Raw genomic sequence first — 18,443 nt, forward strand, 5'->3', positions numbered from 1 at the left:
TGTCAGTCTTGCCCAACACTGCTACCACCTCAACACTCGGACATCTTTTGGGGGCATCATTTTAGCTCTGTGTGTGTGTGCCTGTTACATCTCATTACCATCTGTGTGCTGTGGCTTGTGTTTGCAGCATTTTCATCAATAGCTATTTCTACAGTAAACCATGCTGACTCCAGAGCCTCCTTAGCAAGTCTTGACTCCAACCCAAGCACCAATGAGAAGAGCAGTGAGAAGACTGACAACTGTGAAAAGGTGGGGCTTTTCTCACAACTACCCAGCGCCTTGTGGGTCAGCAGGCTCTCACTCGAACTCAATCCTTCTTGGTTCTTCCACTCCTAGATCCCTCGACCCTTGTCTTTGATAGGGTCGACGCTTCGATTTGACAAGTTAGATCAAGCAGAAACCAGGAGTCTTCTCATGTGCTTTCTTCACATTATGAAGACCATTTCAGAGGGTAAAGAGAGCTCTTGAAAATTAAATTTTTTAAAAAAGGAAAACTTTGCATTTCCAAAGTCTCATGCCCCATGGTGTTTCTTTTTAGAGATGCTGATTGCCTATTGGCAAAGAGCACCCAGCCCGGAGGTGTCTGACTTCTTCAGCATCTTGGAGTAAGTTATACAGTTGGTTCATTAACATTTTCTTCTGGAAGCTTCAAAATAGTTCAGTATGCCATCTTTCATTCTAAGGACCCATATGCTGAACTACCCATCAATAGTAATGCATGAAATATTTAAAGAAAATGTAATATTTTTCTTTTAATGAACTTAAATAAATGGTTTGTATAAATAAAAGGGCATGAATAATTAGAATGTGACTTTTTTTTCCTTTCTAGTGTTTGTCTTCAAAATTTCAGATACCTAGGGAAACGCAATATAATAAGGTAATAACTTTTAAATTCCAATAGGTTAGTCTGGTCTTTTAAAAAAAGATATGACAAATAGTAATGTATCCAGTTAGACTTACAGAGATATATGTTAGAAATCTTAAAATGCACATAAGGACTGTAAGGTTGACCTCACAGTAGACATAAGAGTTTAATGATTGCCCTATACCCATAGTAGATCTAGGACTAGTTAAAGCTATTGAGAGAGAAAAGCACAAAACATACATTTCTGAAAGGAAACCACATTTCCCATATAGTCTGAACTAACTTATCTATCATCTGTATGGATGTAATGTAAAAGATTCCTATTTAAGAAAATACATTCAATGTGAATAAGTCACAGGAATAAAAGGTACAGCATAGGGAATATAGTTATTGGTTTTGTTGTTTGGGGACAGATGAGGTACACTCGTGGTGATGGCAACATACGTCTAGACTCGTCAAATCACTATGTTGTACACCTGAAACTAATATAACACTATTCTTCAATTAAAAGGAAAGAAGGAAAGAACGAATATACTCCTAGTAAGCTAAAAAGAAAAATGAATCTGGAATAACTTTTGTGTTGACATCCTTTTCTCATGAGAGACCACGAAGCCCCCAGCACCTTCACTAAACCCCCATTTCCCATTGCCGGAAGAAAATGTGATTCTGTTTTTCATAACACGTGAACTTATTTCATTGTTCAATAATCACTTTGCCAGTTGCCGTTCTGTGTTTATAAGTAAATTACAAATACGGAGCTATGATTAAAACATCAGTTTTCCTTACAGAAAAATTGCCGCTGCATTTAAATTTGTGCAGTCCACCCAGAACAATGGAACTCTCAAAGGATCTAATCCTTCCTGCCAAGCATCTGGTCCCTTGTCACAATGGTAACATCACATTTGCTTGATATTTGTAATCTTATTGTGTGTATACGTGTGTGTATATATGTGTACATACATGTGTATGTATGTATGTACACATATATACCTATGTATAAGTGTATGTGTATATATGTACACATATATACATAGGTATATATGTATACGGATGTGTATATATGTATGGGGGTGTGGATACGCACACACACACAATGTATGTATGCATATACTTTAAACCAAATGCAGATTTCAAATAACTCTGTGTTTTTCTGAAAAAACTTCTCAGTTACTGCCCGATCTGCCCCGCTAGCTTATGAAGACCTAAGAGGCAAGGATTATGCTTTATTTATGTGCACTAGGGCACAATGCCATGCATAGGATGAGGGTTAATAGGTACCTTAATTTAATTGAACCCAAAAAGACATAATTCCAATAAATGACTCATTTAATATTTGCTAACCTCCTAGTGACAAAGTAAAATGCCGAGGTTGTATCTCCCCATTCCTCTCAATGTTTGTAATATGTTAGCAGTATCCTTAGAGCTCAAATTATTTTTTAAAGGGTCAAGGGCAGTGAGGAAGCATGGATGGTTCCATAAGCTCATGTTAGATTTCCTAGTCATTACACTGATTTAACTAGCATATAGGACCTGGAGTCATCCTTTATTAATTACCTGGTCGGAAAATTTTGCCCTGAAATCCTACTTTAAGTCTCCTCTGAGTCTAGTAAATAAGAATTCTTTGCTAAAATTTTCTCTACTTTGATTTATTCTTCCCAGAGATACCATAATAATATATAATATGAAAATGGCTATATTTTAGGAAGAATTTTAGAAATAGAAAAGTGGCATATAACCAATAAATCATGGAGTAAATTTTGCCTCTTAGTCCATAGAGACTCCTTGAAGTGGTCCCTTGTGTGAAAGTAAATGAGAAAACATAATAGGCATGTTTTGCAAATGGTAATAGAGGACTATAAACATTGACTTTTCATGTTTAAAGACAATAATAATGTACCTGAGGTCACTGTAGTTTTGTTAATGTTTGGTCAGTTAGGTTTCAGGCTTCTTGAATGATCTAGACAAGTCCTGGCCATTCCTACCTTTCCCCTTCTAGAAACAGGATTTTTCCTTGAGAAATTCCAGACTAAAATAGACTCAAAACCTGGAAATAAACCAGTCCCAAAGGTCCAAGCCATTCAGCCCAGAACCCATTATTTATTGTAGCTTCAGGAATGACCCGGACTCCCCTGGCCACTGTAAACCAGTTAGATCTTCTGGGCCTCAAGCCATCCAGAACATTTGATTTGGCCAGAACCAAATGAGCCTTGAAGTGTGTGACCAAGGGAAAACCATTGCCTTTTCTATAGGCTTGATTCTTCAGGGTATCTCCTATTGCCTGCTTTCCTAAAAAAAAATGTTCTATTATGTTGGCCAAATGATAGCTTAAATGAAAGTAAAGAATGGGAAGTGTTCCTACTTCCACATAACACTGGCTCATTCCCCCAGATGGACATGCAAAGGAGACATTGAATGAGAACCATTGCAGTCCATTGTCATCGGCCTGGGAATATAGCTGCACTCAGGGCCCCCTTAGCTCTCTCCCTTACCAGGATGGAATCCCATGGAATTCCCATGGAATCTCATGATTTCAATAAACAATAATGAATATGCTTGTTCAGATTTAAATTCAGTATCTGTTATTCTTCTATCATTCTTTGGTATTATTATCCTTCTGAACCTATTTTTGGCTTAAATAAAATTTCTCCAAAAGTATTCTTAAAACTCCCTTTTATCATGTTACCTGTAATCAATATTTCTAATACAACATCTCTGTTTAAAAGTCATTTATATTTGACTCAATCTAGAATACTTGATTGAACATCAGTATGTCATATCTCTCGTACTTTAACCATTTCTTCCTATTTAATTTTCAGGATGCATACCACGTCCACTCATGAAGGACATAAGCAGCACAGATCACAAACTTTACCTATAATTCGAGGCAAAAATGCACTTTCAAACCCCAAACTCTTACAGATGTTAGACAATACCATGTCCAGTAAGTAAACAAGAAATAATAGGAATGTGATGGCGATCAGTGTTTCTCTAGATGTGTGGAAAACATGAAATGCATTATAATGTCAGAAACATAGGAAATGTTGGCATGCCACCGAGACCACTGCTTTTCAAGCTTGCTGTAGCCCAAGGAATTTTCTTAGAGGGAAAAAAAAATCACTAGAGAGGTGGTTTAAAAAATGTAGTGTCCTTATAAGGAAGAAAGGAAAAAAGCAAATAGCTCAAGATAATCTGCTGGGTGTAGCTCCTCTGGTATCAAGTGACTTTGCTATTTTCAGTCTTATGGGGGCCTCTCTCAACCAGATTATTACTTTCTGCTCTTCGGGAAGAGGAGTAAGTTGCCCATGTCCCAGAAGCAGTAAGTGTGACATCTTGAACACAATGATGCACACATTTCAGCTTGTGAATGAGGAAAAATGGACCTAGTGTTTTGTACCGTGTACGTGTTAGTGACTATGGGCATGTGACCAGAGTTACCTGTTTGAAGGCATGTGCCTTCACCTATAAATACCTTTAATGCCATTAATGGCCATTAATGCACACTGCCCACAGAGACTGTACATTTAGTCTGTTAGCCTGGGAGCATAAAACTAGACCCAGACTGAGAATGAAAGAAATGTGACTCTGTCAATGCCTACATCAATGGAAAAGAAGTAAGAAATAATGGCAATGGATCACTCTTGTCTACAGCTGACATGAAAAGGGCACACACACTGTCTTAGTCAGTTTGAGTTACTACAACAAGTTAACAGTCTGGGTGGCTTAAACAACAAACATTTATTTCTCATAGTTCTGGAAGGGTGGGAGGTCTAAAGTCAAGGTCCTAAAAGATTTGATGTCTGGTGAGAATCCTCTTCCTAGTTTGCAGACATGCAGACATGTTGTGTCCTCACATGACAGAGAAAGGTGATCTTTCTGGTGTCCCTTTTTATAAGAGCACTAATCCATTCATGAGGGCTCCACCCTCATGAGCTAATTACTCCCAAAGATCCCCCCTCCAAATACCATCACATTGGGGATTAGTGCTCCAACATAGGAATCTGGGGGGACACAAACATTCAGTCTATAGCATCCACTAAAGACTCTGTATAGAGTTTTTGATTCAGCCAATAAGGTAATTGAACAAACAAAAGCGCTTTGATTTAATAAATTGCTTATCAAAATACTAATAAACATTGAATATGTTATAATAGAAGAAAGTCCTTTATGAGATACAAAGAGTTTTCTTAGACATTTATGCATGTTCTACCTTATATTTTGTAGGCAACTCCAATGAAATAGACATTGTGCACCATGTGGACACAGAGGCCAATATAGCTACAGAGGTTTGCCTGACTATTCTAGACCTGCTATCCCTCTTCACCCACATTCACCAGGTAAGTTGATTCTAACATCTTCTGCAACCATGATAAAATGGGAGGAAGAAAAGTTGTGGGAAGTCGAGAACATGTTTTATGAAATCAAGTAACCTTACATAAATCAACCTAAGTGTGAATGGAAAAAAATTTGAAAGATGAGATTCAGAATTTATCAGAAGTTGACTACTGCTCAAATGATATATGTACATACATATGTCACTATCATCAAATAATAAGCATTTTTCCTTATTCCTCCTGCTTCACTCTCAGACAAGCCAGGCTGAGGGAGAGTGTGACTCTACTTTTCAATCTCGAGGGGAGAGACAAATGACAGCTAGATCCAACAGACTAATAATGCTGAGCATATTTTCGTGTGCTTATTTGTCATCTGTGTGCTTTTGGTGAAATAATACCACTACATACTATTAGAATGACTACATTTAAAAAGACTGATCATACCAACTTTTGGCAAGGATATGGAAAAACTGGAACTCTCATCCACTGGTGGGAATGCAAACACTCTGGAAAACAGTATGGCGGTCTAAAATGTTAAACATGTGTCTATCATGTGACCAGCCATTCCAATACTGAGAATTTACCCAGGAGAAATACAAGCATTTGGTCACACAAAACTGTGTACACAAATATTTATAGAAGCCTTATTTTTAATAAACCCTGAAGACAACCCAAATGTACATCAACAGGTGAATGGATTTTAAGAATTGTGGTATATCCACACAATAGAATACTGCTCAGTCATGCATAGTGAAAGAAGCCAAACAGAAAGAGTATTGTATATTTCCATTTACATAAAATTTTATAAATGCAAACTATAGCAATTACATGTCAGTTATACCTCAATAGAGATATTTAAAATATTAGCTCAATCTAATGAGCTTACAGATGTTCAGGGTTGAACTAGGAATAGTTGGATCCACTGAATAAAGTCTACACCAAACAATGATTATGCCAAGAAAGCTCTGCTTTCAGGTGAAATGTCATCATGGTGGTAGAAAGAGCAAAAACTGTATTTTAATTCTTTATTACTCAGTGAAAATGTCAGTCAAATCTCAGGCATCACAAAGTCGCTACCAATGCCTACGAGGACCTGCCTCTCTGATCTCATCTGTGACCTCATCTTCTACGTCTCTCCTCATCTCACCCCATGCCCCATGCTCAGGCTGTTCTGCTCTTTTTTTTTTTTTTCAACCTTGAACTCATAAGCTTCTTCCCAATTCATATCCCTAGTACTATCTGTTTCTCTTTCCTTAGTCCCTTCAGATCTGCCCATAGCCAATTCCTTTAGCTCACATGTCAGTTCATCCATTAAAGAGGTCTTGACTAACTACCTTATCTAGAGTAACCTTATGCCCAAAGCAGTTACTTTTTATTATATCTTATCATTCTGCTCTATTTTCTTATTTAGTAATTTTTTCAATCAGTGCTGTGTAAGTTTCAGTGGGAAACATAGACCTTATCTCCTTATTCAACACTATTTCCAGTGCCTACAATTGTGCCTACCACATAGTAGGTTCACAATAAATATCCTTTGAAAAAAATGCAGTTGTCCCTTAACTCATCCTAAATAACTTCTGTGTTAAATTTCCAGAGACAGCTCCAACAATCTGAATGTCAAAATTCAATGATGAAGAGGGTCTTTGACACCTACATGCTCTTTTTCCAAGTCAACCAGTCAGCCACAGCGCTGAAGCATGTGTTTGCCTCCTTGAGACTGTTTGTATGCAAAGTAAGCATTCTCCTGGTTCCAGTGAAAGCTCGGGGAAAGATGATGATACACACATATTAATCCTGACATCTCTCAGTATGGAGGGAAGAAGGCTTGTTTTCTTCAATTTTGGTTTATGTGGTTTTATTAGACTATTTTGGGGTTTTAATAAGCCATTTGATTCATGGTCTGAAAATAAGTTCACAGCCTTGACAGCCTATAGGCTGGGATATCAAAAGGGAATAAAATTAACAGCTAGCCATCTTTTTTGGGGGTTCTCAGTGTTTGCAACAGAGAGTTAGGTAAAATGCACATCATCAACTGTGATGTCCATTCATGCCAAGTAAAGTTGCCGCATTAAAATAGACAGAGCTACCACCTTTGAGGATCCCTGTGGTTTTACAATGTTGGGTCAATAGAAAACATTTCAAAGCTCTCAGCCCCTGGTTCTGGTTTGTCATTGGTTATTGATGCATGGGAGTCTTACCATGTAGAGAATGAGTATTTCTGGGGAAAAAAAAAAAGAAATATTAATATAGACTTAAATAAATACAATTCTATCCCTTCCACTTGCAAATGGAAGAAAAAGACAAGGTTAAAAAAAAAAAGAAGTTGTTGGATTGTGTTTTAAGGAATTCTAAAATTGGGCATAAACAGAGCAACTTGAAAGCATGGTCGGCCCTTAACCAGTCCTTCTATTTCCATAGTTTCCTTCAGCATTCTTTCAGGGGCCAGCCGACCTGTGTGGATCGTTCTGCTATGAAGTCCTGAAATGCTGTAACCACAGGTCACGGTCAACACAGACTGAAGCATCAGCACTTCTGTACTTTTTCATGAGGAAGAATTTTGAATTTAACAAGCAAAAGTCAATTGTCCGGTCCCACTTACAAGTAAGTGCTGCCAAATTTCAGTAATTTGTTGTGAAAACCGCTCATCTGTTCCAGCACTGATAAAAGGCTCCTGGCCCCAGGGCAAGAGCTACCAACTCCTCTACCAAAGCCCTCCTTAAAGACACTCAGCACACTCAACTCTCACTCAAAGGAAGAGGGCAGCTGGGCAGAAATCAGCAAAGCCCATAACTCCACTTGGACTTTTCCTTTCTTCTGCCAGGGAACAAAATCAAATAGAATACACGACTCGGGAAACCATGGCTATCTCTAGGATGCCATACCCCACCAGATTCTGCACGCAGAAATGTGTTTCTTTAAGGCACCCCAAGATTCCTGCAACCTTCTTATATAAATATTTTAAATTATAGGAAATGCCCTAGATGACATGACCTTCTAAAAATTTAATGCATGAAGATGCTACCTTGGACCCACAGGGAGAAATCAATGATACATTCATCCAGTAATTTCTTTAAAATTATTATTTCTGAGTTACCATTTTTGAAGTTTCATTGTTCTTTTCTCTTCTAGCTCATCAAGGCCGTAAGCCAGTTGATAGCCGATGCTGGGATTGGAGGCTCTAGGTTTCAACATTCCCTTGCAATTACCAATAATTTTGCTAATGGAGACAAACAGATGAAAGTAAGAAATGCCTTGTGGACATTTTCAAAGATTTAGGAATAAGACTAAACTGAAAGATTTTGTGAAATATCAAAATCATAAAAAAATACAGGTTTTGTATTTTGTTTGTTGAGACTTGAACTGAGTGTAATGTTGAGTTTGCTTGTTTGAATTAACAAACAGCTCTGACCACTGTCAGTCTGTCATCCGTTAAGTGGAATTTGCAAGATGTGTGCTTGAATGGGATATAACAAGAAAACTAACCACAAACCTCCAGAAACACAGTGATTCTCTCATAATCCTATTTTTGGTCAAATTTTTTCAATCTTTCTTTTACAAATTTCTGAAGACTTAAAAAAAAAAAAAGTTTCTGAAGACTTCTTTAGTCATAGTACTGGAAAGTCCAGGGATAGAGTCTGGCATCAGGCATGGCTCAACCCAGGGATTAAAATAATGTTTCCACATTAATTCGAAAAGATAGCTGCACCCCCACATTCATAGTAGCATTATTTACAATAGCCAAGCCATGGAAACAAGGTCCATCAGTGAGTGAATGGATAAAGCAGTTGTGGTGTGTTTATTCAATGGACTAGCATTCTGCCATAAAAACTGAGGCAATCCTAGCATTTGTGACAACATGGATGGACATCGAAGGCATTAAGTCAGCCAAAGTGAAATTTTGTGAATTGTTAAGTGAAATAAGTCAGACAAAGACAAATACTGTATGATCTCACTTATATGTGTAACCTTAACAAAAAAAAACAAAAAACAAAAAAACCTGAATATTGTGGAAAAAGAAACAAGACTTGAGGTTATCAGAGGCAGGGGGTGGGAGTGGGGAAATTGGGGGAAGGTGGTCAACAGGTACAAACTTCTCGTTGTAAGATAGATAAGAACTAGGGATGTCAGGTACAACATGATGACTGTAGCTAACACTGTTCCTGCTATATAGAAAAGTTAGTTGTTAAGAGAGAAAATCCTGACTTGTCATCATACGGGGAATTTTTTTTCCTTTTTCCTTTTTTTCTTTCTTTCCCTTGTACTGCATCTACATGGGGAGATGGATGTGAGCTGAACCGATTGTGGTACTCATTTCACAATATATATAAATCAAACCACCATGCTGTATGCCTTAAACTCATCCAGTGATGTATGTCAGTTACTTCTGAATAAAACTGGAAATAATTTTTTTTTTAAAGATTTTATTTATTTGACAGAGAGAGATACAGCGAGAGAGGGAACACAAGCAGTGGGAGTGGGAGAGGGAGAAGCAGGCTTCCCGCGGAGCAGGGAGCCCGATGCGGGGCTCGATCCCAGGACCCTAGGATCATGACCTGAGCCGAAGGCAGACGCTTAATGACTGAGCCACCCAGGCGCCCCTGGAAATAAATTTTTAATAAAGGTTTTTTTTAATTAAAAAAATCATCATGTTTTTAGGCCCCCTTCCCCTACTGCCTCGATTTTTGCCTCTCTCTATCTCTCAGTTCAGTATTCCTCTTTGTTTACTTCATTTACAAGTAGGCTCTCCCCATGAGCTTACTCTCAGAAATTCTGAGGACACTGGAGTATCCTATAAATGGGAAAAAAGTGCATCAGGGCACCTGGGTGGCAGAGCTGCCTAAGTGTCTGCCTTCAGCTCAGGTCATGGTTCCAGGGTCCTGGGATCAAGTCCTGTGTGGGGCTACCTGCTCAGCAGAGAATCTGCTTCTCCCTCTCTTTCTGCCCCTCCCCCTCTCCCTCAGCTCATGCTATCTCTCTCTCAGTCTCAAATAAATAAATAAAATTGTTTAAAAAATAAAAGAATAGAAAAGTAAAAGCACTTCATTCTATAGTGCCAGTCAAAGTCCCAGACCTGAATCTCTTTGTCTAAACCTTGTATCATATCCCCATTCCTACACCGATCACTGGCTTGGCCAGTTGTTTGGCCAGGCCAGTTTGGTGGGCCACCCGCTGGTGCCTCCAAATGAAGTAAACCCTTTCAAATCACATGAACCAGAGCCAGAGAGGAGAGCACCTCGAAGAACAATCAGGATGCTCTTACTAAAAGAAGCTAGGTGAGCAGATAAGATGGAGTCCACTGCAGTTCTTATGTTCAAATGTGTACAACCACAATCAATACATGGAATCATATATAAAGTACATATTTATGAACAATAAAGAGAATGCACCAAACTGTGAAGCCAAGCCATAATTAATAGCATAACTTAAGTAACCTACCTTAGGAATTAGGAACAGATAATGACCCAGGCTCTCTGTTTTCCAAAGAACAGCAACTTCCCAGCAGAGGTGAAAGATCTGACGAAACGTATAAGGACGGTTTTGATGGCGACAGCTCAGATGAAGGAGCATGAGAAGGACCCTGAGATGCTGGTGGATCTCCAGTACAGCCTGGCAAACTCCTATGCAAGCACCCCTGAGCTGCGGAGGACCTGGCTCGAAAGCATGGCCAAGATTCACGCAAGAAATGGAGATTTATCCGAGGTGATTAGCGAAGGCTCAGTCCTTCTCCATTGGCATTTTCCTCTTTATCAGGACGATTGGACTTTCATTTACAGTTGAATACCATATTTTTCCACTCATCTAGATATGACCCAATTATATATGATGTGCATTAAATTTGCATGTAGGATACAAGAATGCCCAACTCCATGTAAATAATACCAAGTCAAGGCCAGAGTTGTTGGTATCAACTGCAATTGTAGGATATGCAATGCAGAACTGAAGGTTAAAAGCCTAAGACTAAGGAGGATCGTTGTGAGGGTGTCTGGAAATTGAGTTATATAAGTTAATGTTCTGTGTTTTAAAATGTCTTCCCTGTAATTGGAGTCAGATGGGGAAGTTTGCCACCATGGTGAGTTATCTCAGGCTGCAGTAATCTGTCCTCATTTGCAGCTAGTCTGAACTGGGGATGGAAATATTAACACTCCCACAAGCCATGTGAGGCGAGTGCATTGTGTGAAGGTTATAGATCAATAGCTAACTTTTTTATGTCAGTTCAAACACCAGGTGGATTTTTATGCAGCAATTCACAGCCCCCAAGTGGTTTCAGGACACCAAATGGAAAAAATTTCTGCCTTATTCTCAGAAATATGCCCCTTTGGGGAAAAGATTGTTTTATCTGGGATAGTCTTAACCCCTGAAGTTCTTCTAAATGCATGTGAGGGATCCTGGGCTAGAAATAGAGCCAATTAGAAACCTCGGTTGGAGGCATTTTGGTGGGACAAGAATGAGAAACTCCAGTTCGCTTGGATGGTCCAGAAAATGGAGAAATAACTCCACAACCTTCAAAGGGAAAAGCTGAAGTCATTTGGACCCTTCAGCAGGTCAAGTTCTAGTACGTGTTCAGCAATGTTCAAGGCTTTTCAGGAGATAAGAGAGAATAATAAAATCGCCATATAGTCTGGTTGGGAGGGAGCACACATGTTACATTAGGCCACACTATTTAATCAAGTACCACCTTGTGAAGCAACCATCTTAAAAATAGTAGATATTCAAAGGAGGCCATTACTGGAAGGAAAAAAGCTAAGACGGTAGCTTAATTTTACTCCCAATTTAGATCCTGATGCTGTAGCTTGTAGTTTTACCAAGAAAAGAAAATTGTGGATTTTAAAAATATATACATTAGACTGAGATATTAAGGAAGGAAGGTAGTTCTATTGAAAAATTCTTCAATTCAGCTCATTCACCCACTTGAAGACTACTCCCAGAAAAACACAAACAAAAATTCCCCAAAAAATTTTATTCTTGATTGTGAACTTTTTGGAAATCAAATCTATTCTTGGTTTTGATTCTTTCATTAAAAGGATTCCTCCACATATTCTCACATGGAATACTGAGTCACCTTGGAAGATTCGTCCTGATTAGACAAATAGTAAAATCTATACTGTGCCTTCCTCTGAAACGGTTTTCCTTTTTATTACAGGCTGCTATGTGCTACATCCATATAGCTGCCCTCATTGCGGAATACCTGAAAAGGAAGGGTAAGACGACCATGTGCAGGGAGAAAAGTCTAGAAGTTGACGTGTTGAAACCTAAATTATAATTAACTTACTAATTTTAGGTTGTATTAATCTCAGTTATGTTTTATTTAGTAACATTAATTTTCACAGATATTTCTAATTATACTGTACTTATAAATTTTAGCTCTCTCATGCCATTATCATGTTTATTTTATGTACAAAAAGGCTAACTGGTCAACCTCTTAGTTCAAAATGAGAATGTTTCATTGGTTAATGATTTAGAGTCTCATAAGCTTGTATTAACACCAACATGTAGCAATGTCTTAACCTCATCTTGCACTACCATAGGTTACTGGAAAATGGAAAAGATTTGCACACCATCCCTGCTCCCGGAGGATATCCACCCCTGTGATAGCTACCCATTACTAACAGCTCCTGGTGGAGGAAGTGAGTGGCCTAACTCTCCCGCATAAACTTTACCCCCATGGAACAGTACAGAAGAAATCACATTGCTGCTTAAAGTCTACTTTGATGAAACTTTTAAATGTATTCTTAGAAGCAAAAACTATCTCAGACCTTCATAACTCCCACTGTAAAAGCTTGAAGCTCCTACCACTCCAAAATCTACCCAAATTTATGAAGTGTAGAACTGAAAAGTTCTCAGCACATAGAATTACATCTTATCCAATATGTAGGATTCTGAGTCATGGCCATATTTGCTACCAATCTGCATACTAGTTTGCCCTTGGGATTTTATTCTAAAATTGTTTAAAATTGCAAGAGAAATCTATTTAAATTTTGAAATGTAATAAGACGACTCATTTGAAAAAAGGAATGCCAGAAATATATATGCAGGACTCTATAATGAACATGTTCCATTTCCTTTTTTAAAAGCATAAACTGATTCAGACAATTTACAACATATAATAATTTACAGTATTGATTTCCTTTAATTAAGAATATGTCATCCTTAAAGTTTGATGAAAGATTTTGTAACAATACCTAAAGAATTACTCTTTGTAAAACATTTGGCAATATAGCTAATCCACTTAACCTGTTTTCTCTTGCAAAAGTTTGTTCAAACCCAAAGGTTATGGCCAGCAATGTATTAAGTGTAGTGGAAACCTCAGTGTATGAAAAACAGAAACAAATCTATAAATATTATAATCAAAATAACTGAACAAAAGGTAAATGGACTTTAGTTACAATATTTTGGAAACTTAATTAATCCCTTATTCTTTTAAATATGCATATATTTTCTAAAGACTCTCAGTGGATTTTGCAAATAAGGCATTTGAACCAAATGACCAAAGTGAACTGTGAGACAGGGAAGTCACTTGTTTGAGGAGAAGACCAGATCTGGCATGATGACTCGTGTCCACGCTAAAATTCAGGGATCTTCCTGCTTAGCTCCATACTTACAATTTAGCTTCATTTTTATATGCACGTCATCAAACGCATCACTGTTTTGTCTAACGTACCCTTCTTCCCCATCTATTTTGTATCATAATCAGACACTGTACAGCTCCATAAAAATGATTTCAAATTCTAACAAAAAACAAAATTGAAAAAACCTGATAAAACTAGAGGTCAGTTTGAGAAATTATGGAAACTTATATCCCAAAATATTGTGTGAAATCTTAATATTCAAAAAATGTTAAATACCCACTTCCAGACCTAAAGTAACACTGGACTCTAACGCACCCATTGAGAAAAGAATATATCTGTTTAGTAAACTCTAAGGAAGGTGATTTTTTATGATGCATTAACATATATTCATATCCATTGGCATATATCTGAAGTCCTCAGCATACTTTTATATTATGATGTTGCTAAGTCAGAGGAATAAAGTATCCCTTCAGTACAATGTGCACTTAATAAGAGTATCACCAAATATAAGCAACTCCAGAAAATACAACTGTAATAATGATCATCATCCTGCAAAAAATATATAATGATTTTCTCTGCTATATATCCCTGCTAATCGATTGTCATATATTAATATATGTTTAATTACAGGAAGTAATATTATTATTTTCAAAAGTAGGAAAGTAGAATTTTTAATGCAGGGATTAGATTGCAACAATTATCCTAATTATAATTTCAAGCACTTTTGGGGAGTGATCACTGAGTTACATAGTCCATGAGCTGATAATTAAAAATGAAAATATCTCACAACAGGATTAGCTATAATTTTAAAAGCACTTGCTCCATGTAAGGGCCCACACTAGACTCTATACTGGCAATATCTTGATTAGTTGCCAGTAATAAGTCTTTGAGTTAGGTGCTATTACGGCGTGCTGTTTTCAAGTGAGAAAACCAAGAGAAGTGATACAACCTGACCCAGAGTTCATGGTAAGCTTGTGATGGGGCCAAAGTTCAAAGGCTGGTCTGTTACCCCAAGCTGTGCTCCTGACTACTCAAATTCTCTACTATTTAGTTCCAATCCTCCCTCTGGGGACATTGCCCCTGATCAACTGTCTTTATATATTATCTGTAGAGCCAGATCTTTTGATTTTTATCTTTGTAGCCACAGTGCTAGGAAAATTTAGATAATGCAAAAGAGTGAAAATTGGCAAGGAATGAACATTGTTTCCATAATGCACTGACCATACCAGGTGTTTTCTCAAATATTAATGTATTGAATTCTTTCAACTATCCTTTGAAATAGATATTAACATCTTCAGTTTAACAAATGGGAAGAAACAGGCTCAAAGAGTCTGGCCAAATTAAAACACTGGAACCACGTCTACCTACAAATTCTGTATTCTGTCCATAATTCTGTGCCACATTCTAAAAGAAAATGTGTCACTTGAAAAATGATACAAAATTAGAGAACAGGATCATTGGTTGCCCTGGGAGAGAATATTTATCAACAGTCATTATATACCCATCTCGTTGACTATGTGAGTTTTATTGTACTACCACTTGTAACATCATAAAGAAAGGCATTATCTATTCCAAACAGGATTTGGCTCAAATAATAATGTCTCATTTTGTTTGGTCCTCTCAAGGCATGTTCTCTATGGGCTGGCCAGCTTTTCTGAGCATTACACCAAATATTAAAGAAGAAGGAGCAATGAAAGAAGATTCAGGAATGCAAGACACACCATACAATGAGGTTAGATCCATATAATCTAGTGTACAGTAACTGAGTAAAAAGATGCACTGAACTGTTACATTAAGCTAAAGATGGAGGAGAAAATCTTATTCATAAATCAAATAAAATTACTGTAGAATAGGACTTAGGGTAAATGAAAGACAGGCTAAAAAGCTGAGATTAATAGATCTCAAATTCCATTGATAAAGCATAATTTTCAATGAATATTTAAACTAAACTTTACTTCTCTATTTATATAATGTCTATATATATATATAATTCTTCCCAAATATATAATGTCAGCTCTTCTATAAGATATGAAATCATTAGTCCTTTGGTAAACATCATAAGGGATGCTGAAAATTTTGTGAGCTGGTCACAACTTTTTTTAATGCATTAGAAAGTTTGTTTGTAAATACACTTGAACAGAAAGGCTCACTAGTTTTTGCAAAAAACATTTATTTATTCATTTGAGAAAGCGAGAATGAGAGAGAGTACATGAGAGGGGGGAGGGTCAGAGGGAGAAGCAGGCTCCTCGCTGAGCAGGGAGCCCGATGCGGGACTCGATCCAGGGACTCCAGGATCATCACTGAGCCGAAGGCAGTTGCTTAACCAACTGAGCCACCCAGGCGCCCTCTGCAAAAAACCTTTTGATTTGCAAACCATGGTTATTTTTCGTTAATCTAAAGAAGCTTTCTAGTGGCAATTACATAGCAACAATTCTGATAAAGAAAACAGCTCCCTCATCAAGTAAATAAATAAGCTAACTGTTTAAATCTTAATGTTATGTAGAATGAAAAAAAGGGATACAGAAAGCAAATTTGGGGGCCAATTTTAATTAAATTTTATATATGATTTCTATTAATTTAGTATACCTGCAAATAAACAGTAAATTCAGATACATATTTATTATGTTAACTATTTCAAATAACGTTTAAGAATCTTTTCTTCAGGGGCGCCTGGGTGGCTCAGTCGTTAAGCGTCTGCCTTCGGCTCAGGTCATGATCCCAGCGTCCTGGGATCGAGCCCCACTTCGGGCTCTCTGCTCCGCGGGAAGCCTGCTTCTTCCTCTCCCACTCCCCCTGCTTGTGCTCCCTCTCTCGCTGGGTCTCTCTCTGTCAAAATAAAATAAAATAAAATCTTTAAAAAAAAAAAAAAAAGAATCTTTTCTTCAAAGACATTGTTGAAAAGATTCCAACAATATTATCCACTTTTTTTAGTGAGTATATAATTTGATTCAGCTGAATATTTATTAAACAACTAATATATGTGAGGCATTGAGTTCAGGATGAAGGACAAAGATAAATAAGACATAATTCTGACTTACAAAGAGTTTAGAATCTTGAGAAGGACAAACTTTTTTCAGGGTGGAGAGTAGCCAGTCTAAGACCCAACAAGTATAAATCTAGGCAATTAAAAGGAAACAACTTTTTAAGTGACAGTGGTTGGGATGTAGATGGATGAGACATATGAAAGCTCTCCAGACTTTTGCACTGGATCTTGCCATTGATGAGACTTGAAGGTTCTTATAGGTGTAGCCACACACAGGTAAATGTGTGGAGGTATAAAAGTATTCTGAGGGTGGAGTGGTACAGGATGGGGTACCCAAAGTGCAAAGTCAGTGACAAGGGGTGGGGGCACTGAAAGGGAGGTTGGTGCCTAATCATGGAGCTCCTTCAGTGTCGTGCTAGAGAGTTTGGATGGCCGTTCAGAGACACTGGAGTTCCTACAAAGGTTTAGGGCAGTGGAGAGCTCATGACCAGATTTACATTTTAGAAAGAAGGATTCCTGGAGAACAGCACATAAGATGGACCAGAAGGAAAACAGATTACTAGAAGGCCACTATGGGGTCTGGAGGTGAAGGAACAGGGGTTTGATCTAAGGCAGTGACCATAAAAATGGAAAGGACTAGACAGAGCTGAAGGCATTTCACAGATTCAAATTAGCAAGTCTGAAGGACTAATTTGGTGATGGAAAGAGAAGAATCCAAGAAGACCCCACCATCGCTTCCAGGATGGGTGTAAATGCCAAGAACAAAGACAGGGAACACAGAAACCCCACTATAAAGAAAACTGACAGTGTAACAGTTTTGAAAACAAGTTTTAGGGATGAACCACAATGAGTACACCATATTTACACAGTCATGTAAAATCTCACTTGATTTGGGGGATTGCAGAATATCCTGGTGGAGCAGCTCTACATGTGTGTGGAGTTTCTTTGGAAGTCTGAGCGATACGAACTCATCGCTGATGTCAACAAACCCATCATTGCTGTCTTCGAGAAGCAGAGAAACTTCAAAGTACGTTTCCTGAGCCCAGAGCTTGGTCAAAACATCCTGCTTTAAATTGGTGAATTACTTATAATTTTCAAAAGGGGAAACTCCCTGTTTTCTGTGTCAGCATCACCTTCATGAAACCCTTTGATTTATGGTTTCAGAAATTATCAGATCTCTACTACGACATTCATCGATCATATCTCAAAGTTGCAGAGGTGGTCAACTCCGAGAAGCGGCTGTTTGGTCGTTACTATCGTGTAGCATTTTATGGGCAGGTAAGTTCACCAGAAGCTATGTGGCCTCTACATTCTGTTAAACAATGAAACTGTCTTTCATTCTCTATGAGACATCAAACTCCACATGGCAAGGGATTAAGAGGATGTGGGTGTGTCTGGGTATATTTGAGGGTTTTTCTGGATGTGAGGGTCGTATGTTTGTCCATGGGAATGTAGTGAACTGGGGAACAAAGGGGCAGAGAAATCTAGGGGTCTTAATACAAATTGAGGTAAACCAGTGATTTCTAACTTCTTGGAGAAAGAGAGCGTTTCTTTTTCAGCATCCTCTTCTTCCCAGTTAACCCCAAATATCTAATTATAGTTTAAGGTCATATGTTAAGGTGAAATTAAATTGAACATGTTTTAAGAAATGAAATTCACAGCATTCTGGGAAATAAAGACTTCCTAGGGCCTCCACC

The 18,443-nt window shown here is 37.9% G+C and overlaps 1 protein-coding gene across 2 annotated transcripts in view; it reads left to right on the plus strand.

Annotated features, from left to right (window-relative positions):
- Nucleotides 1-18,443, plus strand: part of DOCK10 (dedicator of cytokinesis 10) — a 196,293-nt gene that overhangs the window by 159,042 nt on the left and 18,808 nt on the right. For both annotated transcript variants that reach the window (XM_035006994.1, XM_035006995.1), the window contains exons 35-50: nucleotides 128-249; nucleotides 337-451; nucleotides 539-605; nucleotides 830-877; nucleotides 1,654-1,755; nucleotides 3,682-3,806; nucleotides 5,087-5,199; nucleotides 6,791-6,928; nucleotides 7,615-7,797; nucleotides 8,326-8,436; nucleotides 10,681-10,896; nucleotides 12,338-12,395; nucleotides 12,723-12,821; nucleotides 15,389-15,495; nucleotides 17,651-17,773; nucleotides 17,911-18,024. In XM_035006994.1, coding sequence (XP_034862885.1) covers nucleotides 128-249; nucleotides 337-451; nucleotides 539-605; nucleotides 830-877; nucleotides 1,654-1,755; nucleotides 3,682-3,806; nucleotides 5,087-5,199; nucleotides 6,791-6,928; nucleotides 7,615-7,797; nucleotides 8,326-8,436; nucleotides 10,681-10,896; nucleotides 12,338-12,395; nucleotides 12,723-12,821; nucleotides 15,389-15,495; nucleotides 17,651-17,773; nucleotides 17,911-18,024 — 1,841 coding nt within the window. The remainder of the gene's footprint in view (nucleotides 1-127; nucleotides 250-336; nucleotides 452-538; nucleotides 606-829; nucleotides 878-1,653; nucleotides 1,756-3,681; nucleotides 3,807-5,086; nucleotides 5,200-6,790; nucleotides 6,929-7,614; nucleotides 7,798-8,325; nucleotides 8,437-10,680; nucleotides 10,897-12,337; nucleotides 12,396-12,722; nucleotides 12,822-15,388; nucleotides 15,496-17,650; nucleotides 17,774-17,910; nucleotides 18,025-18,443) is intronic.

Source organism: Mirounga leonina, unplaced genomic scaffold (assembly GCF_011800145.1).
Source record: "Mirounga leonina isolate KUSES-001 unplaced genomic scaffold, KU_Mleo_1.0 Mir_151, whole genome shotgun sequence".
In the NCBI taxonomy this organism is placed as follows: domain Eukaryota; kingdom Metazoa; phylum Chordata; class Mammalia; order Carnivora; family Phocidae; genus Mirounga; species Mirounga leonina.